This window comes from Zeugodacus cucurbitae, chromosome 2 (genome assembly GCF_028554725.1).
Source record: "Zeugodacus cucurbitae isolate PBARC_wt_2022May chromosome 2, idZeuCucr1.2, whole genome shotgun sequence".
Classification (NCBI taxonomy): Eukaryota; Metazoa; Arthropoda; class Insecta; order Diptera; family Tephritidae; genus Zeugodacus; species Zeugodacus cucurbitae.
Window position 1 is genome coordinate 78,148,353 of NC_071667.1, and position 14,967 is coordinate 78,163,319.

At 37.8% G+C, this 14,967-nt stretch overlaps 2 protein-coding genes across 2 annotated transcripts in view; both read left to right on the plus strand.

Moving 5' to 3' along the window:
• The first annotated feature begins 6,183 nt into the window (after window positions 1-6,183).
• Window positions 6,184-13,644, plus strand: LOC128922477 (uncharacterized). Its single transcript, XM_054233053.1, has 5 exons — window positions 6,184-6,728; window positions 9,977-10,051; window positions 10,229-10,459; window positions 12,776-12,867; window positions 13,513-13,644. Exons 1-5 carry the CDS (start codon window positions 6,449-6,451, stop codon window positions 13,642-13,644), a joined length of 810 nt encoding a protein of 269 aa, XP_054089028.1. The 5' UTR covers window positions 6,184-6,448.
• The window catches only part of LOC105213298 (dynein axonemal heavy chain 10), an 84,494-nt gene continuing 82,264 nt past the window's right edge, over window positions 12,738-14,967 (plus strand). Inside the window, exons 1-3 of the mRNA XM_011186010.3 lie at window positions 12,738-12,867; window positions 13,513-13,636; window positions 14,559-14,665. Coding sequence (XP_011184312.3) covers window positions 14,594-14,665 — 72 coding nt within the window. The 5' untranslated portion in view covers window positions 12,738-12,867; window positions 13,513-13,636; window positions 14,559-14,593. The remainder of the gene's footprint in view (window positions 12,868-13,512; window positions 13,637-14,558; window positions 14,666-14,967) is intronic.

Sequence of the window (14,967 nt, forward strand, 5' to 3'; positions counted from 1 at the left end):
TTTAGATCGATTTAATACACGAGGTCAGTTAAAAAAAAAACGGTCGAACATGCCTCTTACGTCCGTTAAGTTTTGTATAAACGGTGTGAAGTTGAATTGGGAGTCGGATATACATATTTGGTATTTGAGACCCGAGAAAGTCCTGACCAGGTTCGAGCAAATTTTTAAACATCAAATATGTCTTCTATCAGTCAGTTACATAATCTAAGAGGAATCAGAATAACGCTACATGGGTTGGAGAATAAATTTTGGTTCAAAACTTCCATTTTCAAAATCTATACTTTGTTTCTGAGATTTGGATTTTTATCTAAAAGTGTTTAGTGTTCACTCCATAAAACACGTTTAAAAAAAAATCGTAAGAAACACTGGAAGCTGGAATTCTGGAAGCGTTATTGAAAGACTCTATAAGGCGAAGTCACACTCATGACAAAGAATCAGTGTCTCTCCTTTAGAAAATATATTTTAGAAACTAATTCATGTAAGACCGAATAATTTTTGTAGTTTCTTTAAAGTCACTATTTTTTCATCAACCTGTATTACCTGCTAGAAATGTTGACCCCTACTTCCCAGCAAAGTGCAACAGCTCTCACGATTCAGACAGTCCACGCAACTCCGCAACGGCGTGCAATTTATACATAGACACGCCCCTTACAATTACCCACGTGCAGCCGCCCACTTTCTTGTGTATTACAACACGGTTACGCCCACACATTTGCACACCGACACAATAGTTGCCGATTTTTATTTGTAGCATGCTACAACATACACATGTGTGTGCCACACGAAAAGCTTCCTTCGCCGATGCCACACGGCAACATCGCAGAAGAGAGGCTACAATTTCACCTTGGAATGTTAACTGCCGCCCAGTTGCATGTAAATACAAAACAATAGCATTACTGCTGCTGCTGCTACACCTTGGGGCTGCCACATTGGCGATTGTTTGTGTTTGAATGCATGACACCCCGGTACTTGACGACGACGGCGGTGGCACAATTGTAGTTGCAGATGTTCCTCAGGTTTTTGCTGCTGATGGCGTGCTCCATGTTGTGGCATTCAAGGCAAGCAAGCAAGCAGTCAGCAGCCATCCAAAGAGCTACTAATGTGCCAGGCCATTAGTTTATGCTACATGTTGCAGCTGGCAGAACTCGACTGCCTGCAACTTACACGCGCACTTAGTTACTCACTTATGAACATATATGTTTGTATGTGGTATATAAATATCTGTGCAATTATATTTCGTATATGTAATTGTACTTGTTGCACGCTATGCGCAACACTCGAGTTGCCACAATGCAACAACTTACATAGAATTACGACAATACCTTCTTGACTGTCGCTGTGCGAACGTGTCGAGCGAAGTGGTAAGGAAAGCTGGCACTACAAGCGCATATAATGAGGCAAGATGTTTCCACTGTATCGAGCAAGTGTTTCTTAGATTTATTACAGTTGAGAGCATATTAGTATGTCGTAAAGAACCATTTACACTTACAACAACACTATTTTGTGCCACATATTATGTAACTACTATAAAGTGTATCGAATTCGACAACATTTGCGGTATAAATAGTCTTACAGGAAAGTACTTCTTCATTTCTTAAATCGGTGCAGGATATAACTTCATCGAAAGTCCGATCAAAATCGCAGCACAAACTGAGTAAATAACGGTAATAGAGAGTATATGAGCTATTCCCACGGCAGTTGAGTCCCTGTCCTCTTTTTTCAATGCAGTGTCGGATTTATTGTAAATACGTGAAATCCGTTTCCATCTAGACGGCAACTTCATAATACCCCCCTCGTTGAAGCCCCTCCTTATTTGCGAAGAATTCGGACAGAAACACACAAGCCTCCTTTGAGTACAACTTTACATGGACAGGAACAGGTGGTAATCACTTGGCGCTTTGTCCGGGTTATATGGTGGATGAGATAAAACCTCCCATCCGAACTCCCGTGGCTTCTGACGAGTCATCAACGAAGTGTGTGGTCTGGCGTTGTCCTGGTGGAACACTACACCCTTCCCGTTGGCCAATTCTGGACGCCGCTTTGTTTCTGGTCGATCGTCCGCTTGAAGCGGTCCAGTTGTTCGCAGTAGATGGTAGAATTGAGCGTCTGGCCATATGGGAGCAGCTCATAGTGGATGATTCTCTTCCAATCCCACCAAACACACAGCAAAACCTTCCTGGCCGTCAATCCCGGCTTGACCACTGTTTGGGACGGTTCACCCCGTTTTCGCTTGATCCATTTTTCGTCGCCAGTCACCATTTGCTTCAAAAATGGGTAGAGTTCGTTCCGTTCCAGCAGCATATCGCAGACGTTGATTCGGTCCAGAAGGTTTTTTTGCGTCAAATCAGCGTATCCAGCTTTCTGCAGATGGTTTAAAATAGTTTGGTGACTAATTCCCATCTCCTGGGCCATGTCACGAATTGCCACATGCCGGTCTAACTCGATGTTTTCACAACCTCCTTTTTTGGAAATACTGAATGATTTATACGGTTATCCACAAATCTTACTAAAAATCTTTTCCTCGAATATTCCATGAAATATTCTTCGAAAGGCAAGATGAGAAAATTATGGAGTGGTAGTCACTCATCATCGAAGGAGAACTTAATTTCCTAATGTGCCACATGTGATGGAAGAAGCAAAGCCATCCAGTAACTAAATGAGGACTAAGGTAGCTGATGCTAACTTTCTCAGAAATCAACAAGTGAGAGTCTCGTTGTTATGTTCAAACGGTATAAAGAGTACTTCTTGCTCTGAATACACATCATTTCATAAATATATTATAAATTCAGGAACAAGCACCTCTCTCACATGTTACCGTAATTTAATTAACTAAAAATATGTACAAAGTCACATTACCATCTTGAATTCACTAATCCTTAATTCAGCGAGCATTTCAAGTACTCAAACCTTGATGGAATTGTTTTAAGTTTTTAAATTTTCCTCACCAACCGAATTACCTAAAAAATATGTCACATGCCTGCAAATACAAATTCATATATACAAACAAACAGTAATCGTCAAACGATAACAATGCACACCGAAGAGAGAAGGCTCCCAAAGCCAAACAAAATGTTGTAGACAAATTCAACGTTGGTTACTCGGGTGATTGGAAATCGCTTTGGTAACGTGTTAAACAAATTCATTATTTGCCTTCCATTTACTTACACCATTGTTTCTGCCACAATGGCAACATTCTCACATGCCGCCTGCCTCAATCAAGCGTGCGAGTCAAAGCGGCTCAGCAGATTGGGGCGCACCAAAAAAAAAAAAACTGTTTTATTTCATTTCGTTGCCTAGTTGCAGGCGCTTATAACAACAACTCCCTATAATAATAACAACAAGTAAAAGCTAACAGTATGCCGGCAATAATAACGCAAGCAAATTCACTAATACCGAAAAAATACATAGACAAAATATTCCACAATTTGGCACACACTGTGGCGCATAGGCAAACGGAAAAATTCAAATTCATAAACACAAACAAATCGAAAAAGCATTGAAGTGGAATGTAAAATCAACAAAAATCAAGAAGAGCAAATAAAAATAAAATTTGGAAAATAAAAACAATACAAGCAGACAATACCACAAGTAAACAAAATGAATTGAGTGAAATAAAAAAAAAAACTAAAAAAATATAAAATAAAATGTTAGATAAACAAGCATAAGTGCAATAAAAAAGTCGCATGCGAGAAAAAAGTGCCGAAGATGTGTTGTGTGATAAAAAGTCACCTAGTATTTTTGAGTTGATCAATTTTGTCTCTAGCATTACATTCGTTGTGAATGAAATAGTAGAAATATTTTGAAAAAAAAAATCTACGGAAGCTAAAATATCGCATGGTATCTGAGAGATATTATTATATTGGTGGTAACGGCGGATGTGTTTTCTAATAAATAAGTAGACGAAGTGTGTTCTTTGCATTTTTTTTCTTTTTCTGGGAGTTACTTGGCAATTTTTTCATGGTATTAAAAAATCCACCAATAACAAAACGAATCTCAAGTACCATAGGTGTGTTCCTGTTAATGAATATAAGCAATGTGAAACTACTTTCTCACATTTTTACGGGTCGAAAAAATATACTGCAATCATTAAAAAAAAACATAAATGATTTGGTGTAAGAACTTCATATTCTTTTCATAATCTCTTGATTCACCGAACTATTTACTTTTAAGAGAGTTTAATGTCACAGCAGTCTCTTAAAAATGTGTTAAGTGTGCTAAATTTCAACAGCTGTCTTATTGCAACACATTGTTGCAAAGTGTTATATTGACTTGTCTTGTTGACTTTCCTAACATCTTTCATCAATTGTTGATGCATTTAAATTTCCTCATCTCTCTCTCATGAATCTCTTAGATTTACTTCTCACTATTCACGCATATGCTTAGATACTTTTTATCCACAAGATGTGGTAAACGGCACGTTTCTACTTCTATGTGAATGCAATGCATGTGAAAATACTTTATATGAGGGGAATCGACAGGACAGAAAAAAAATATAATCAACTAATTCGTTTTGAATTTTCCTAGTTTTATACCTTCATTTTTACTTCATTTTGAGGAAAACCAATAACAAGTTCAAAATATTCATGCGACACCAAATTGAAGAATAGATTTTAAATAAGGTACACGATCATAACGAAGGTTACAAGACAATTTAAGTGTTGCTATTGACCGGTAGTTTACCATAGTTCTACGACATAAAGAATAATCTATATCTATACTACTATTATAAAGAGGAAAGATTTGTATGTATGTTTGTAATGAACAAACTCAAAAACTACTGTGTCGATTACAAACATTTTTTCACCATTGGAAAGCTACATTCACCCCGAGTACAATAGGCTACATTTTTTACAAGAATCTTAACTTTCTGGAAATAGTTCCCAAGTGAGGGTATCAAAAAACTCCGTGATGGAGTAATCTGAAACTAAAAATCGTCTTGCAAGTCATTCTCTTTGCATCGCAATCACGTGCCAAAGAGTCGAGTAAAGAGCGCTCGCAGCTGCTTGCTGAACAAAATTTCAAAACCTCCCAAGTACACGCTTGAGAGTCGAGTTCGGAGCGTGTGCAGCGGCTTGAAGAACAAAATATTAGAAATATATAGAAGCTCGCACTAGAGCGTCGAACTCTGAGCGTTCCCAACGCCTTCTTAATCAGAGATAAAGACATCGGACACCAAAGACTAGAGGTCGTAATCACGTTTTAGCTCATTGCAAATAAAATATTATTTTATGTTCGAATTTTCCTCATTTTACTTTTTTCAAATGAACTCACGCAAGAAAAGGCAAAGTACATACATATGTACGGGAGAGAGTGTGTATAACTATGTAAAAACGTAGCGGTCTGCTAGTATTGAAGAGCGCTAGAAATTCTTAATTGTTATATAGTACATCAACTAAATGGGGGTCTATAGCCTATTTTATTTACCAGCCGTTGATTAATGCCATTCAGGTAACTGTGACCTATACCAATATACCATCAATGAGATATGAGGGAGGGAGGAGCGTTCCCAAAAATATTTTTTCCCTCCACTCTTCTGTACGAGATAAGCTAATATAGATATACGTATATATACGGAGCAAAATCTGAGTATCCCGACATGAAGGTATTTGATTTTCCGTTGCCCGATGCTTCCTAATATTTACTTATTAAAATCCATGAAAAGGCGTAATGTAAGTCCTAGCTGTATATTTATATTATATACTTTTATCAAGATATTTGTCATGATTGATTCACCACTTCTTCACTCTCTATACTTGAGCTCTGCTCTCGTAGTTAACGAAATAGTTGAATTCAATAAAAGAAAGCATAATAGCTTCATTTGCATAGCCGATTGGTATTCTTTCCATATTTAATCATTATAATTTATACTAAATGCATGTTCGATATGCCACTCTCTAAGGTTATAAAAAATAGGTTACATAAAATAGTGATTTGAATACAGAAATAAATCTGAAATAATACCAATAAGAAGAAGGATCTCAATCTAAATTAATTAAGGTATTTTACAAATTTTGTAGCTCAAAGAACCAATGATAAAAAAAATATTATACTTCGAATGTATATAATATCGATTAATTATGGAAATATTGAACATTTAATAAAGAAGTATACTTTTTTCTTCAGCCCCACTTTTCTTCGAATCAGTTCGAATTGGCTTAGCTGTCAATGTGGCAAGCGACAATCGATAGATTTTCAGTTTGATTTAAACTTTTCATTTGCATGTGCTACGATTGTTACTTACACAAAAATAAAAAATAAAAAATAGGAAAAAAAACGACGACAACGTATACTAGCGAGTGCATTGGATTGATTTTATCCTGCTTTCCATTTTCCAGCTGCAACAACTTGCAACACATTTGCACAACTGCAGTCAGAGCTGATCTGAGGATTCCAATTCGATTTGTGCTAAAGCAGACCACAACAACAATAACAACAGACAAGACAACACATGCAATTTAACAACGATAATCCATCACCAGCTATGGAGTCACACTTTGCTCTGGAACTAGATAACCGACTGCTGTGGCTGCGCTACATCATCAGCAATCTGATAGGCGTCTACGATCCCGATAGTGTAACTGCATTGATAGATAATCACTTTGAAGAGTTCACACACTTTCTGAATGACAAATGTCTGCGCAATTCCGATATCAGATTGGTGTTGCTGACTGTGTGGCGCACTTACTATGACAAGATGGTCGAAAAGGAGATCACAGTGCTGGAGGAAGGTGAGTGTGGAGTGTGGTGTGTGGGTATAATACAAATGAAATCATGTGGTGGGTAGATTAACTGTAACTAGAAACGACTGTGAAACACACCGCCGCAAACGAAATGAAATTGGTTGTCTATTGTGAGCTTGTGCGCGCTTAGTCCATTTGTGCCACATGAGCCACGTATGCAAAGTTGGTTGTGGGAACGGTAGCCACCCTGAGTCTTAAGTTCTTGTGGTGGTTGAAAGTTTTGTACGCCATCGTCTTAGTCGACCCATTCCATTTCCTGCTTGCAACAAACAATGCAAGTGCTGCACAAACAGATAGCGCACTATGACCACAATAGAGGTGTTGAGCCGCAGCTCCAGCACGTCGAGCTTCCTTAGTTCACATATATGTATGTGTGTGTTGCACGAATGCTGGTCAGCAGCAGCGGTCGTGTGCATCGCTAAATTTAACACTTGCTGAAATAGACATTTCCCCTTAGGCCTCCACCAGAAGGTGTCTAATGTGGACGTCTGTTGAGGGATTTACGCTGATGAAGCTCAACACTGACCAAACATACAATTTGCATTTGCACACACTCGCTCGTCCGCGCTGCGTTGCAATTGTATGTGCCACATAATGCGACATGGACAGCATGCCGTTGCAAGGCAATATTTGTTGTGTTAGCTGTGTTGTGTAACTCAAATAGAGCAGTAAAGCAGGATGGACACATATTCACCCCGAAGGAGTAGAGCGAACTCTGAGCTAAGTATGATAGACAGCAATGTTGCGGCAGTTAAGCAGTTTGCAGACAGCAGACTCCATGCTTCGGCGTCAAAGTTGACGATAGACTGCAGCTGACGTACAACAACAGGCAACAACAAACGTTGGATAGCTGCCAGCAGCTGGTAGTGGCAAGCGGGCATGCCACAATAATACCTACACTACAGGTGCCACCGCTGACAGTTGTGTCTTGGCCCAGTTTCACTGGCGTACATTTGTTGCAACATGCCACAGGAAGGTAAACTTATCAGACAGAGAGTGCGAGTTTCGCACAGGAACCTTTGTTAAAACACAGCAACTCCAATTATTTACAAGTGTTATTTGCACGTGCAACAATGCGCCAAAGCAACAACGGTGCATAAACTTGCAACTGCAGCGAAATATTCTGCAACTAAATAAGCGGGTACTTGTTGTTGCTGGGAATTGAAAGCGCTTGTCAGGAGCGGTGCTAGGTAGCACGTTTCGTGGCAGTTAAGGAAGGCATTACAACAGCTTAGCAACACATCGTCACTAGTTCAAAGTTATTTGAGTACATCTGGTGTTGTAAGTGTATGTTGCAAGGCGCAGTTCCCCCAAGTGTAGTAGCTACAGCTCAGCAACCATGTGTTCTAGTCGACCGTTCAGTGCTGATTCCACACACACTTTGTTGTGGTATTGTGGTGAACTATAAGTGTTCATCAAAGGTGCTCTATATAAATATAAATACATATATCAACTTATGTGCGCATGCAGCGAGTTCCCAAATAATTGTTAGGTTAGTTTGCAAATTAGTATTCCCGACAAACAATAACAATTAAATTGTATACTAATTATATTGTCCAATTACGTTCAATATAGTGTGACAAAGAGTATATAGTTTGAGGGAAGAACTCGGTTGAGCGTCGTGTTCAATCACAATGCAGTCCATTTTTTTTAACTTTTACTATTATTAATGGTAAACAGTGCGTAGATAGTACATAAAAATGTTATAACCAGTTGCTATTCCATCTCATATATTTATATCAGTTGTTTGTTCGATTCACTATGCTCCAAAGTTTGGTTAAAGAGCTTCAAACAATATTGTTTTTTGGAAATTTTGGAAGAAACCAAACTATTAAAAACAAGTAAGGAAAGGAGAAGTTCGGGTGCAACCGAACATTTTATACTGTCGCAATTTATTGATGTAATTTTATAAAGATAACACATTTCGACCCATATATTCGGCATAAAGTTCAATAGAATAACGAATCATCATACATAGTATATGGGGACTGAAGTAATTCCTGAACCGATTTCACTCGTTTTCATCACCAAGATACAATACATCAAAGACTATACGCTCACTTAAGTTTATATTACCTATAATTAGGTATATGGGATCTAGGGGATGTTATGACCCGATTTTAACCATTTTTGGTTCAGAGACAAACTGTTCAAAATTCCCTCTGAATTACAATAAAATATCTGAGAGAATTACCTATATTTTCGATGAAAAATTAACCTTACTCAGATCATATACAGTATTTGTGCAATGTTTTATTTCGCTATCTTCATTGGTTCCTTATGTATATAAAGTGGAATTCAAAATTGAGTTACATTGGAAGTAGGCGTGCTTGTGAAACGGTCTCGCCCATTTTTTCATCCTTATTGTCAGGGTGTCAGGAAAATATTACTAACCGAATTTCATTGAAATCGGTCGAGTAGTTCCTGAGAAATGGTTTTTGACCCATAAGTGAGCGACGCCACGCCCATTTTACATTTTGTAAAAAAATCTGAGTGCGGCTTCCTTCTGTCATTTCTTCTGTAAAATTTTGTGTTTTTGACCTTTTCCGTTAGTAAGTTAACTCATTTTTAGTAATTTCAGTATAACCTTTGTATGGGAGGTGGCCGTGGTTATAATCAGATTTTTTTTTTAATTTTTGGACTGTATAAGGAAATAGCTAAAAGAAACGTCTACAGTTTGGTATATATAGCTTAATTAGTTTGCAAGATATGTACAAAAATCCCTACTTTTCAAAAAAAAATTGCATCCAAATATGCCCATCCTTAATGCGATCCTTTGTACCAAATTTTACTTTTATATCTTTATTTATGGCTTAGTTATGACATTGTATAGGTTTTGGTTTTCGCCATTTTGTGTGCGTGGCAGTGGTCCGATATCGCCCATTTTCAATACCATTCACCTCAGGGAGCCAAGGAATATGTGTTCCAAGTTTCATTAACATATCTAAATTTTTACTCAAGTTAGCGCTTACACGGACAGACGGACAGACAGACAGACAGACGGACGGACAGACATCAGAATTTCAACTTAACTCGTCATCCTGATCATTATATATATATACCCCATATCTAACTCTTTTATTTCTGGGTGATACAAACAACCGTTATGTGAACAAAACTATAATACTCTGTACAACATGTTGCGAGAGTATAATAATAAATTGAAAATATTTTTGCATATATAATAATTAATCATTTATTAATCTATAATATATATACTATTTTGATTTTTTTAGTAATTGAGCCACCACCACCAAGAATTTCAAAGTTCGAAAAGGCTGGTAAAAAGAAAGGCAAACCGCCACCCAAAGGTGAGTTATTCGAAATGATTTAATACCATTTTTCTCATTTTTCTTAGTTTCTCTGTGTGCCGCCGCCATTATACTCATAAACAAAAATGTGTTATTAATCATATTAATTATAAGGAATTTATACCATTTTATCAGCATAAAAAAAATATATATATTTTTTTTTATATTTTTATGAAGCTGGCAAAGGTAAAGCTGCCAAACATGCGGCAGCGCCGTCAGCGCCGTCAGCACCATCAGCACAACCCACGACGGACGAAGAATCACCCGGCGAGACAGGTGGCATCACCGATACCGATGGTGGCACAAGTGTAGCGCCAACTACAACAACAGAGGGTGGTCAGACTACAGAATTTGAAGGCGAAAGTCCCGATGAAGGCGTACAAAGCGCTGTCAGCTCGGTTAGAACCGGTAAGCTATTTTTAATATAACCAACGTGGTTATGTTACTGAGGAACTATAGATCATGAAATTTTTAAATATTTCCTTAAATAATAAAAATACATATAATTACAACACTAAAAACAAGCTTAAATTTACATAACAAACATATAACATTTTTCCCTATCCTCTTTGCCATGACAAACAGCCAGCGATGATGAAGATGACGATGGTAATTATGAGAAAACTTTTACAGCGCTGATTCTTAACTATTCATCTTTGCATAATGCTGCTTCTTCTTCTACTTTATTTTTTTTTCGTTGTAATTTTCACTATTTTCGCACTTTTGTTTTACTGTTAGTTTTGCATTTCTAAATCTTATCTTTTTCTCTCCCTCGCTTTTGCACTTTTGCTTTTCTTCCTGCTTTGATTCGTTGAATTATTGCCGACTTTGTCCTTGTTGCACATTGCGCCGTGGTTGCATCCAATTTGTGGTTGGCGAAAATGAAATGGACATTGCCGTTAGTTAATCTTGATGTTGCCACTATGTGGCAGCGCATTCTTGCCACAACTAATTGCCGCTAAGTGCGCCTTGGCGGGTGTTTCGGTTGCAACGTTGCAGCATCATCATCTAAAAGCGTTGCATTTTACTTGGCGAAACACCTCGCACAATGCAGTGGTGATGCTGCCAAAAATTACGCAGCCTTTCGATTTGTGCGGCTTGGCCTTGACGAGACGAGGTGAGGTGAGGCGAAGGTGTGCTTTGAAGTCGCGTGAAGGCGAATGCCGTAGCTCAGCTCAGCAGTCAAAAGTAGTTTATGCAGCACATTCAAACTTGCAACGTTGTAAATTACTAACATTGCTTGCCAAAGTTGTGGCATACCGCCACAGCCGCCGCCGCCACCGACGGTGAAGGATGCAACTTTTTGGTATGCCTGCTGTGTGTGCGTACGTATGTCTATGGCTGTGTGTGTGTGTGCGTGTGTTCGAGAACTTTGCTCGCTAAAGTGATGATTATTTCGCCTTACAGCGTCAGTGCGCGTGAACGTCACAATTGTCAGAATCTTTAGCAATTTACGAAGCTCTCACTTCACACACACTTGCATACATACATATATACACGCTGCATGCAACGCCATGTGCTGCATAAATTCAAGTGACGTCTATCTAAATGGTAATCACACATCCGCTTTCAGCTCTGCACCGTCGTCTAGCAAGCGTTGCCGATTATGCAACATGATTGAGTTGATTTTCATATATGTTAATATTGAATGCTTCTTCTTCCCGAACTATCTGCCGACGTCGCTGTCATGACAATGTTTTCATATTGCATTCAATCTGCTTTCATCAAGTTTTAGTTACAAGCTTCACTCATACTTTTATACCCAGGTGTAGTATAAAATCAAGGGTATTATGGGTTGATTCACTTAACGGTAAATGGTATTAGAACGATTGTTATTGAATGAGATTCATTTATATTTGAGTTTAAAATCGTTTTATTCAGGCGTGCCTTGGTCTCAGGATCTCTAGATCACTATAATTTAGCAATCGCTAGATCTTTAATTTTAACTTGGACCAATACAAAATTTCGCTCCTGAATCCCCTTAAACATAATAAGACTCTTCATTTCTTGGATAACATCAAGAAATAATCCGAGAAGAAGCGAAAAAATTAAGCTAAAAATGTATTATAACGGAAATGATGATTTAGCGGTACAATAATACACACATTGAGTATAACGGTAACATAATTTTCCTCAAGTATATCTCTTCTAAGAAACCTAATTTGAATTACAATTAATTTTCGATCACCAAAACTTAATATTAACTATTACCATTTAGAAAACATTCCGTCCCACCCGAAGTGAGTCCTACCCTACTTCTTTTTATTTAGCTTGCGATTTGGCAAATTTTTCCATTTCAACTTTTTCCATCTCGGAAGCCCTTTTGATTTTCATATTCCTGTTCATTTTCATTTAAAGTGGCTAGCTTGGCTTCACAGCGCCGGCCAACTGCTGCAAGTTGCCACACAAAACTTGCAACAAAGCCATTTGCACAGTGTTCACTTAATTCGAAACTACAATAGCAATGACCAAAGTACACACAGCGCACACTCGAGCCGCCTAAAGCTACAGCTGTCACAAAGCTTTTCTCTTTTCTCTGCATTCAGCTTTTATTACTTTCTATCTCCGATTACTGTGGCTTCGGTGTCGGCTCGATTCTCTTTGCTGTGGCATGTAAGTGCATAAATTAATAATTTTATGCTTTTCTAATTTTTCCATACCAATCTCTGCACTACGTCCATCAAACCAACGAATTTGATGAAAACCCAACAACAACAATCACAGAAACCGCCAGCAAAAAAGGTGGCAAGAAGAAGCGACGCAGCACACGCCGAAGAACGACACAGAAGCCAACAATCAGATATGTGGAAGTGAAGGTGAGTCAATTTGTGTATAACATAATATATATTCCTGTATTTTTGAGTGTATGTTTTGCTACCAGTTTGCTATTTGTGCATTACCTTCAAACTGCTAATATGCTCTTCTGCGTTGATTTCCAATTCTTTTGCATGCAAATTCGATACCTCAGTGTTTAACTTTGGCAACCCATTGCTAGTTCAGTGTTTCTTCTGGCACTTTTTTGTTGGAATTTCCCCATAAAGTTATGCAAATATGCACAAATCATTTGCAACTATAAGTTCGATCTCGAATGTTGGTGCGTTAATATTTGTGAATATGCCTAGAAGTGTTAAAGAAGTTCATTTGGATTTACTTACTCAAAGTATTTTCAAGGCTAATGTGAGAGTTGTTGATGTAAGATTAATGGTCAAGTTTGTTTTTAATAATGAGTTAATGTGAAGTATCGGGAGAAACTATTTTAATTTCAATGTAAGTGATATATACATTATCATCGGTTACATGGTTCATAAATCTACAAATACCTGCAAATACCTCCCATATCAGTACATAAAGCAGGCAGGAAGAACATTTATTGAGGTGCTCAAAAAAGCTCTTACTTTGTAAAAGCTCATTAAGCTTAAGCTCGTAACATATTTTACCACTTATCTATTTTCTTTTTACAGAAAACAGTACAGGAGTACGTAAAGACTCCACGTGTCCACTGCCACTTTGGTGATATTGACTCTAGCAATCTTGATCCGAACATTAAATACGTATATGTACTGCGTAAAGATCCATATGGCATACGTAAGTAAAACTTTATGAAATAAATAATACTCCACATACTCATTTTCTGGTAATATAATGGCCTTTATAAGGTTTTGTGCTATAAGAGATCAAATTAGGGGTCCTAGTCAAAATCTGAAAGAGTCTCTCCGAACTATTCGATACCAGACTTGGTTTTAGATAGGGTGGTTCTGATGCTGGAAAAAGTGATATTATGTGAAGGGCTTTGTCTAGTTCGAAATCAGCATAAATGCCACCAACAATCGAAGTTTGGAGATGAAGGGCAGAACATTTGCCAAAACATGCTCTTGATGAATAAACCATTTGCTCTCTAAGTTCTTCGTAATTCTTTTATACGGCGCAGAAACATGGATGAAGACGAACCGCGGTGAGAGAACTGTTTTCCCCCAAGAACTTTATACTGAAGATGGAACCATGAACTGTATGAGCTCTACGGCGACGTGAATACAGTTATGCACATACAAATACCAAAGAAGCTTATTTTATCTATCTTTGATACCAACCTCCTCAGAGTGCTAAGAAATATTTGTACTAAGGTTTGTTGAAACTTATCTTACACGATCGGACGGACAGACAGTCGGTATTCAATTCTTCTCGATACTCAGAAGAGTACTTTTAAGTCATTGTAGGCATCACTAATATATGTAGGTCAGAAGTCAAAAGACAGGGATGAGAAATATAGAATCTAACCCACGTATTCCTTCAAAAACAGAGATATACATATGTACGAAAATAAGTTTCACCTGATTTAATATGCTTTATGGACACGTGTTTATAATCGTTTAATATTAATGCAATTATTAACTCTATGCATCGCACACTTATTGCTTTCGGTTCATCACGAATGCGAACGCTCATATCATTCATATTTGATTACCACTCAACTGCTGTTGACCTTCAACAAATGTTCACTCATTCACAGGTAGTTTCTACAATCGCGCTGAATGCTTTGCGGAGATGCCGAAATACTTTATTGTTGGCACCATAAATGGTGCTGTGATTAATTCGTTGCAGAGTGATTTGAATTTGGTAAGTTTCGTTATAATTGATTGGCCAATCGAACACACATACTCGCTAACACACATGTATGCGGGGCACTAACAATGCAATGATGAATTGTACACAAATTGTCGAAAGATAATCGAAAATGCGCACAATGAGAATAAAGTGAGAAGCAATCAGTGAAATATAACGCTGATTTTGAGACGACTGGACTTTGCGGGTAACGGTAGCGCTGTGTGTGCTTCGGAAGAAAGTAAAGTAACGAAACGCTGGGGTAAATAGAATGAAGAATAATGGAAAAAAGGTATTGACGAGCGCTACTAAAATTA

Bases quoted from the DNA above. Each gene is read 5' to 3' on its own strand.
- LOC128922477 (XM_054233053.1), top strand. From the start codon at position 6,449: ATGCAATTTAACAACGATAATCCATCACCAGCTATGGAGTCACACTTT. The intron at 10,052-10,228 runs GTGAGTTATTCG...ATTTTTATGAAG, and splicing joins AGGCAAACCGCCACCCAAAG to CTGGCAAAGGTAAAGCTGCC. The intron at 10,460-12,775 runs GTAAGCTATTTT...CAACAATCACAG, and splicing joins TGTCAGCTCGGTTAGAACCG to AAACCGCCAGCAAAAAAGGT.